Below are 9,270 nucleotides of genomic sequence, written 5' to 3'. Positions count from 1 at the left end.
TGCCTTCCGCATGGCGACGAATGAAGAAGCCGAGCGGATGTTCATGTCCATGATAGGGTCACCATCGTATCTCCCTAAAATTAGCTGCGAACGATAACAGCGTCCGCCGTCTTTTCCAGATACGACGCTACCTTCGGTCGCTGCTCTGGCGGGGTGAACAGGTGCTCGAACATAAACTCATGCAATGTCAAATCGTCGTCGTCGTCGCTGCTGCTGTCCGATGATGAGTTTGCGCTTGAATCTGTGGTGCTTTCATCATCTAAAAGTAGCAGCATCGTCCAGACGGCCGCGCTTAGCTGCTGCCGTACGCACTGAGCGACTATCGCGGCTGCTGGATTCCGCCATTTTTCCTCCGCCACCCGGGGATAAAACCAGAAATGACGTAAAAGAGGTCATGTGACTTCCTCGGCGTTCCCTGTTACTCCGCCGCTGGCGACGGAGCACCGAGAACTGCTCTCGGCGCCATAAAGGTATAGTGCCTGGAATATGTATATTCCAGGCACTATAATAAAGGGGCGCCTCCTCGACCAATGAAACACAACGCCCCTGCTCCTGCCCGACCACTGGAAGACGCCAGAACTCGCGAGAGCACTTCGGGTGCAGTTAGAAGTGCTCCTGTTCACCCAATGGAAAGCGCTATAACTCACGATGTCACCCGCGTTGTCCCGTCGTAGTCCGCACCGTCGTTGTCCGCACCCCTCCCCCTACACTATATAAAAGAAAAATACCATCCGGCGCCAGGTTTCGACCCCTCGAGCCTGCGGGCGGAACGAAATGTACATGGTACTCTACCCACTGCGCCACAAAGCCGACACAGAATTGGAGGCTACGGACGCGCCTTATATCCTTGACTCATTCAAATTACTGCTGACGAGCGCTCTCTCGTCAGCAGTTGCCACAAGTGCAACAACCTTAACGTCGTGCGCCCCCGGAAATGCTCTGCATTTGATCGTGCCCCTCGCGAGGGGGATGTTGACGCTACCTCTTGCAGAGACTGAGTGCAACCGCCGAGAATAAGGTCCCACGAGCGGCGCGCGCGCCGTGGACTGGTGGCGCCATCTGTCAGATGCGACGCGAACTACTATCAAGGCAGTGCGAAAAACGAACGCGCGAAGTACAAACCGGGCTGTTAGGAGAAAGGGGAAGTAAACTTTTTGTCATGTTTGCTTCGGTGCTTTGAATGTTTAGGTGCTGTGAGCAGATATGCGCGGTGAGACGAAATCTAGATAGATGCTTAGGGTTGTTAGATGCACTAACGGCTACATAAACTAGTTGGACGCTTCTATAAGGTAGGGTACGGGCTACATTGACAGGACCGCTTTTTGCATCACTCTACCTCTGGCTCCATGCGATCTGAGTACGAATAAAACTATTAGTATTAATATTCATTTCTACCACTTTAAATTTTTGATGACTACGGTTTGCACGCCAGCCTTAACTTGGGATACCTCGATACGTGTGGTTTGAAGAGACCGGCACTTACGTACGAGTTCGATTACCGCGTGGCCGTGGAAACGTTGCGGCAGTTTATACTTTCTTGCTGTAACCGTGAGCTTTATGCCTTCTAATTCCATGAGTGACCGCATTGGAGCCTGAGAGCCGAAGCGGAACTTCCGATTTTTTGGTGGTCGTTTTATCAAGAGCCAAAGTAATTTACCGCCCAAAAGCCCGAGATAAACACCCTCCCTCCGCCCCTCTCCATCTTACCTGTAAGAATAAAGGCTGGCACCGACAGATAGAAAATGTGGCAGAGCAGTAATGACAGCCTGTGTTTTTTAATGCGTAAGCAATATTTGCCGAGTACCTAAAAAACCGTGTAATGTCTCGTGAAGAAACCGAAAACGCGCTACAAGTTGGCTCAAATAGAGGTGCGTCAGCATGAGTGCTCCAGCACAGACGCATTTCCGACACGCTGGAATCAGTTTGCATTTGGAGAGGGGTGCATGGAAGTGCAAAATTAAACATACAAATCATGCAGCCCGCCTTCTAACGACGACGATGGTTGAAAACGACGCTTCTTTCGTGCGAAATAGAATGGGGAAGTGTCAAAGTCAACGCCGCTGCAATCAAAAGACCAAACTGCGGGCGGGTCAAATTGCAAGTTCAACTAGTTAAAGTCAAAACAGTCTGCGAGTCAAAGTTCAAGCCCAGACGGCCACCAAGGAAACCTTCATGAGAAAGCATTGCGTTAAACCATCGTCGTAGTTAGACGGAGGACTGCACGATTTTTCAAGTAGTTGGCAGCTTGTAAAACGCGACCGCAGCATTGAGTTGTGAAACTGAGGACAGGTTTTTGGCACGCTCCTCCCTTTACCAACGCAGTAATTGTTTTTGAGAAACTATTAACCAAATACCCAGTAACCATTGATAAGGTTCTACTGTCAAACGGTATTTTTTCGGCAAACAATTCCCGATGGCTGTTGTAAACCTATTTCTGTGAAAATGAACACGTTTATACCGTAAATAATAAAGCTACATGGCGTCGTACTTCACAATTTTTGTTTTGTGGTAAATCTTGGAAAGCACCGCCCAACTTTGTTCTTCGCTCGTGCACGACGTCGTTTCGTCATCAACTGTCAAAGGCAAGCGTCGCAGCATACTATTTGCATCGGCTGCACACGCTGGCTTTGCAGGGGCATCTAGCTGGAATATATTCATCGATGCAGCCTCTGGATGCAGGCACCAATACTCATTAAAAATTTCCACGAAGGAACGGTTTTGCATTTCCAGCTTGGCTTTTAGCTTGGAGCATTGAGCGTCGTCTGGTATTTGCAATTACTGAGCATGAGTGGAAATCATACACAAGGCTTGCTTCGCAAAGGTCGCCTCTACTTTCGAGATTTACCAATCTGGAAAAAGTTCTTGTGGTTATCTACGCTTTGCAAGCCGCACCGCAGTCGAACGACAGAAAGCTATGCACAACTACTCCGCGCTAACCGCCCCCGGCATTCCACTAACTACCGGTTGGCCACGGGCGGCGCTGTTCGCTGAAGCGACGGTGGTGCCATACAACGGCCGCCCGGTCCCTATAGAGGAACTCTACCTGCGCTGGAGCTTTGACTGACAGGTAGCGCCGCCCTAGTGGGAGCGCCATTTTATTTTTGGTAGTACCACCATCAGGCGCTCAAACAAATGGCTGCGAACGGGAGCGGCGGCAGTGGCGGTGGCGGCAATACCTTACTTTACGAGAAAGCCTCGTAAAGTAAGGTATTGCTGTGTCTAGCAGTGCCACAATCAGGAAGGATTCGATGCGAATATTACGTTCTACTCTCTCCGTCGAAACCGCACAAGTTCGAGCGGCGATAGCGCTGGATTCAGGCGGTCCGATGGGCAGGGTAAACAACCGGACTTCTCGTTGCAGCGAATCTTGACGTAGTGAACTTTTGCGTGGCTAAGCGCGAATAACAACGAGTTTGCGAAAATTTATTAAATCCACAGGCTAGACTGCATGCCAGGGCAGCCCACACATTGAACGCCAGGACATGTAGTGCGCTTTTGGGGGACAACGCGAGGGGTAAAGGCCCGTTCACACTTGCGAGAAAGCGAGCGAAAGCGACGAAAATTTTGTCGCTGTCGTATCCTGGCATCGCTTTAGTCGCGCGACAACAGCGATCGGTCTCGACCAATTTTTTTCGCCGCCGTCACGCTGTCGCTTTTGAAGCGGAAACAGGAGGCGAGTCTTCCTGACGTCATATCCTGCCAAAGCACCCGGATGCTGTGTCTCCACAAGCGGCGAAACTCTCGTGAAGTCTCGCTCCGAGCGCGAGACAATAACAAGAACAGCAAAACATCGTCGTCGCCGTCGCTCGATGTCGCGTGCAAATGTGAACAGCAAGAGTAGCGATCGCTTTCGCTTTCGTCGCTTCGTCGCGTCGCTTCGTCTCAAGTGTGAACGGGGTGACCATATGCGGCGTGGAGCGACGCAAAAACCGTAACTCATTGGATACAGCCAACGAGGTTATACGACCTCATTGGGTACAGCTAGCAGGTAGTGTGCGCGACAGCGACAAGCGCAAAAATTTATACTCAGGCCGCCGGGGTCGACGACAGCGGCAGGCGACGGGCCGTCGCTGTCGCTCGCTTTTTGCCGGCCAGCACCGGCCCACAAGCGGGCGTCAATGACGAGCGATGACGACGGAGAGCATTGGCGCTTGTCGCTTTCGCCCACACTATTTGTGTGTTGTACACATTGAGTTACGTACGTTTTTCACGTCGCTTGTCGCTGCATGCGGTTACCCGTCAAAAACATGCCCCATCCGGCGTACATTACAACGTTTTCCCCATCGGCTTACTACTGAGTAAAGCCTTGTGATGCTTGATCGTCTGTGGAGCGAATCGAGAGGTAAGCCCTTAGTGCGCTAAACGAAGTCGTCGTGTTAGTAATCTGCACACCCTTTTTAGTGTACCCTCTGCTGGGCGAAACCTCCTCCTCTTTTTTTTCCGGAACGCCCCGTCGTGACTACAAAGTGCAGTGAGTGGCCGAACCATGGCGCCACCTGCGCGGAACAATCAAAACAGGCCACGGCAGCTGCCTTAGTCACCGATCGCCTAAAATAGCAGTTATTGCGAAAATAAAGCTCTAACATCCTAACCCGGGTTCAAATCCCATTACCGCTTTTTTTTCACTTCCAAGGGATTGTCATATTTGAATGTTAACATTTGTTATCGCGAATATAATCTATTTAGGACATCTTTATGCATTCTAAGTGGCATTTCGGGTATTTTCATTGCCTTTTGGTCAGTTTTAGCTACTGCTTCTTTTACGTTTTTGTGGGTTTTCCCCTTTTAGGTCGGTTTCGGCTATTTCTTTTGAATATTCTTCTACACCGTGGTTTTCAACCATTGCAGGTTCGTTTTCGCTGTTATTTATTTCAGTTCGGGTGGTTTCGTATGCTTTAGGTACGTTTATGCTGTGATATAACACCCATAAGCAAGTTATGCAGGTGACGGCTGGCTGTACTGACTAGGAAACGCATATACGCTCCCCGCAGGAACGCTGGGTGAACCACGAAGACGACCGGCCACAACAATACCCGCTTGTCCCTTTCTTCCGGCCTCGATTCAGCCTTCCGGCCTTCCTTTGACTATGTTATTCTGACTAATAGAATGGAAGAGTCCCATTCCTGCCTAAGAGTGCTGAGAATGGCCTTGTGACCACTGTGGTGCATGCAATCAGCTCCGCCACAGCCGCATTCCCAGCAAATACTAAGTCAATACATGTTCTCGCGGCTGTGGTGCGAACACTTTTTTATTCGTTGTTTTTTAATTACATCTCCTTTAGTTCGATTTTTATTCGTTTTTTTCATTCGTATTTTAAACGCGTCCTGCAGTGCTTTCAGCACCGCGACCAAGCGCCCACGAGATCGGCGGCTGGCTGTGAGCGTGGTCGTCGTGGGACTTTCGAACATTTCGTCTTTGAGATGTTCACGTGGTCTTCTCCAGGTGGGCGAATGGGGACCCGTCGCGTGAGCGCCAGTCGCGTTCATTTTAGGCTTGTTCTTCTCTCTCTTTTTTTTTTTTTGACGCACGTGATCGATGGTGTCAGGTTCGTTCTCTTCGCTTCCACCTCGTTTCTGGACGCGCAGTTCACTGAAAAACCCCGAACAACGAGAAACGAACGATTTCGCTGCAATATTATTCGTAAAAATAAAAAAAAACGCCACATTAAACAGGAGCAACGTATTTCCCCTTGCTGAGGACGCACTGCTGCAGTACCGGTTTGAAATCGCGGCAGGGAGTCGCATCCATACTTCGAGCTCGATGTCACTAGCCAATCACGTGACCCAACGCCGGTGCGTTCTGACCCAAGGAAGCGAAGGAAGCGGTCGGTGGCCCCGTATGCCACCGTAATCCATTGTAATCGGTCCTGATTTTTCTTCTTTTCGCTTCGTCCGAAGAATAGAGCTGTTCAGCTTGCGTATTCCCGAAATGTCCAGCAGAAGGTAAGTGCGGAATTTGTGCGCTTTCTTGGTTTCTCGATTCCTTTTAGAAGGCGACCCAAGCTCGGCGTTACGGCTGCATGGCGGCGGTTCGAAGCGACTATAGTCAAGGTGTTCGGTGTGCTTTGGTGTCCAAGCGCTGCGAAGTTATGTTGCTTATACAACATTATGTTACAGTTATATTTGCTATCCTTGCCAACAGTATGATACAAAGCCAGAATTGATCGTAATTGCGCTTTTTTTTTGGGGGGGGGGGGTGGTTGTGGTAAATGCCAGCGTTTCACCTTATCTCTTCCCCGGGGGGGTCACGAGACGTGGCGGTTCGGGGAGGCCACGTTCAAATTCAGGGTCGCATGTTTACAATCATCAGGCCTGGATGCTGGTGGATGGGAGCATTCCGCCAACGTTCACTTTGTACTTGAAACGCTTGACCGAGCGGCAGATATTCGCAAACCTCGATCGCTGTTCAGTTGAGGTTCTGAACAGATTTAGGGATGTTCCCATAGCCTTGAATTAAGCCATACTGGCTACTCGATTTATTAGGTGCATGCCTAGAACAATTTCCTTGTATATGGATAAAAATACCTCGCGATTGGTATTGCGATGTTAATTGCAATTGAGTGTTTTAACTTCCTTTGCGGGGTTACCATGGTTACATTTCAAATGCATTGGTTTTCTAAATACCATGGGGGCTCTCGTGCGGGCTGAAAGTTTTCTACTGTTTTAAAGCGGCCGTGTTTTACATTTAAATTTTTTATGTGCTGCTCGAAACGGCTTCGTTCCACCCTTGTTGCCACCACTAAAGCTTAATGCGTGGGCTGTGTGCTCGTTCCAGCTTCTAGTATGGTTGTCGTAGTATGGTTGTCCAGAAAAGCCTTATGTTTGAATCATCGCCAAATTCTCGCATGCAGGGTGGAAAGATGGCGAAGGGGTCACCCAATCGCCAAAGCCAAAAAGGCTCGGGTTCAGAGAGGGGTTAACGTACGAGGACATAAAGAAATGACTACTGCAGACAGTTATTTTTGCTACGATCTATGCGCTAGCTTACGAGGCGGTGATGTCTGCTCTCACCATAACCATAGAGAATTTACGAACACCCCTATAAGAAAAGAGATGACAAAACCTAATAACGTTGCACAGAGTAGCCAAATCATGATCCTGAACGTTTTGAATGCCTTCCGCAGCCGTAGAAGACGCCTGTCATGCAGAGATGTCTTCCAGCTCATATACGTATTGGCCCTACCTAATTATAGGCGTTGCTCTGGATATTTAGAGACAATCAGAATCGCATGCTGCAGTTTGCTCTTACTGAATCAAAAATGTGCATAAATATATTTAGAAGGGAAGCATTTCTTAAAATCCCCCTTGTGGTCGTGCCTGTTTTCGACCACTGAACACGGGGGATTCCGTCATGGCTGCCCGGTGTTTCCCTTTTCGTCCAGGTTGTGCGTGCACGAAGGGGTGAGCTGCGATGCGTGCTCACGATCAGACTTCCGGGGAAAGCGCTACAAGTGCCTCATATGCTACGACTACGACCTGTGCGAGACTTGCTACGAAGAGGGGGCTACCAGTAAGGCTCACAGTACGGAGCACGCCGTCCAGTGCATCCTGACGCCTTCGGACCGGGAGCTCTACTACGCCGGGGAGCCGGCCGACCAGACGCACTCCTTCACTTGTCCCATATGCGCCACCATGGGCTTCACGCTGGCTGGTCTCCGGGAGCACGTGGCCTCCGAGCATACGGAGAACGCGACGCACGTGGTGTGTCCGGTGTGCGCGGCGACTCCCGGCGGAGAGCCGAATCGCATGACGGGAGACTTGGCCTTGCACCTTAGCACTGACCACGCAAGGAACCGACACCTCCAGGATGAAGAGCCGTTTTCGCGACGCTTGCTGAGAGTCTCCCAGTTTCGCTTCGGCGCAGTTGGAAACCCCATGCCAGGTCGGCAACCGCAAAGGCAGGCTGCGTTACGGGTCACCATCCCGCCATTGCCGCCGCCTGATTTGGATTCTCCTAGCACCTTCTCTGACCTACAGTCCCAGGCACTGGCGGGAGCCCGGCGCACTTCGACGCAGCCCCGGGTAACTTGGGCAGTGCCCGAGATTCAGCAGATACGAATGAGACTGGAAGCTACTCGGCAGGAATTACAAGCGGCGTATCAGGAGCATGTTCGACCTCGGCTCCGGGACGAACCCCCTCCGCCCGTGACTTCGGTGTACTCTCTCCCGCCGGCGCGCATTGCAGTGCCGGTCGACGCGCCTCCGAAGCCTACGGTGGTCGAACCACCGCCTCCCGATGACCCTCGGTTTCTGCTCAACGGGATCGTCGAGGCCAGCGTGCCCGATTCTCGGAAGCAGGCGCTTGAATTGGAACGGGCTGACCGCAGCTTGTTCGTCCAGGAGCTGCTGCTCAGTGCACTGGCGCTGCAGACTCCAGTTGGTCCTGCTGGTCCGTGGGGAGAGTCGAAGTCTCAGGGTGTGACCACAAGCCCTGATGCAACCGCTACCATAGCTCCGCAGCCGAATGCTGCCACAAGCTTGAAAAAACCTGCAACCACAGGCACGGAATCGGCTGTCAACGCTATCCGTGAGCAAGTTCATGCCACAATCCAGGACAAGCCGGCTGTGACCACCTGCCTGGAGCCTAATGTGACCGCAAGCTCACAGTCGGCAGCGATCGCAAGCCAGGATAGCCCTCCACCCACAAGTTTGGAGCCCGGTGCCGGGGACCTGGCGCCGACTACGACTACTACAAGCACGGAGCCAACTACACCTACTAATCCCGGGCCAAATACTTCAGCCAGATCCCGGCTGACTGACCACAAGCTCGAGGTCAACAGCGACCAACTCCCCAGTTTGAAATGACCAAACCCGGACTACACACCCGACCCGGCTTGCTACCCCGTATGGTGAATTCCTGATGACCATGCGGATTCCTTAAGCAGACTTTAACATTTTCTTCACCACTGCTTTCTCCTGCGGTGAAAAATTGCAATAAAGTGCTTACACTGTGGAAGCCTTGGGAGGGCTTGTACGGTTGACCGCCCTCAGTCATGTATTTGACCGAAACTTTCTCAGTTATCCCGCTACAGTCAAACCCGTTTATAGCGAACTGCAATATGGAACGCAATTTGTTCGATATATCCAATAGTTCGATATAGCCGAACCCGCCTATAACGAGCTCAGTGTTACGAGTTCGCAATCCCCGGTAGTCCCCGGCCCCTCCCCAACACCCCCATCCACGTATGCAGAAACTAAAACAGTACAGAAGCCATTACCAGACCAAAATAATTTATTGCAAGTATCAAAGCTACTTTCCGCCTTAACTGCC

General features: G+C 51.2%; 1 protein-coding gene across 1 annotated transcript; it reads left to right on the top strand.

Annotated features, from left to right (window-relative positions):
• The first annotated feature begins 5,897 nt into the window (after nucleotides 1–5,897).
• Nucleotides 5,898–8,804, top strand: LOC144155334 (E3 ubiquitin-protein ligase KCMF1-like). The gene is made up of 2 exons (XM_077686698.1): nucleotides 5,898–5,942; nucleotides 7,382–8,804. Exons 1-2 carry the CDS (start codon nucleotides 5,929–5,931, stop codon nucleotides 8,802–8,804), a joined length of 1,437 nt encoding a protein of 478 aa, XP_077542824.1. The 5' UTR covers nucleotides 5,898–5,928.
• The last annotated feature ends 466 nt before the right edge of the window (nucleotides 8,805–9,270 follow it).

The sequence above is a fragment of the Haemaphysalis longicornis genome, unplaced genomic scaffold (genome assembly GCF_048455015.1).
Source record: "Haemaphysalis longicornis isolate Haplotype H1 unplaced genomic scaffold, Haemaphysalis longicornis Haplotype H1 scaffold_1, whole genome shotgun sequence".
NCBI classification, from domain to species: Eukaryota; Metazoa; Arthropoda; class Arachnida; order Ixodida; family Ixodidae; genus Haemaphysalis; species Haemaphysalis longicornis.
Note: the sequence above shows the minus strand (reverse complement) of the source record. Positions and strands in the feature narration are given on the sequence as shown.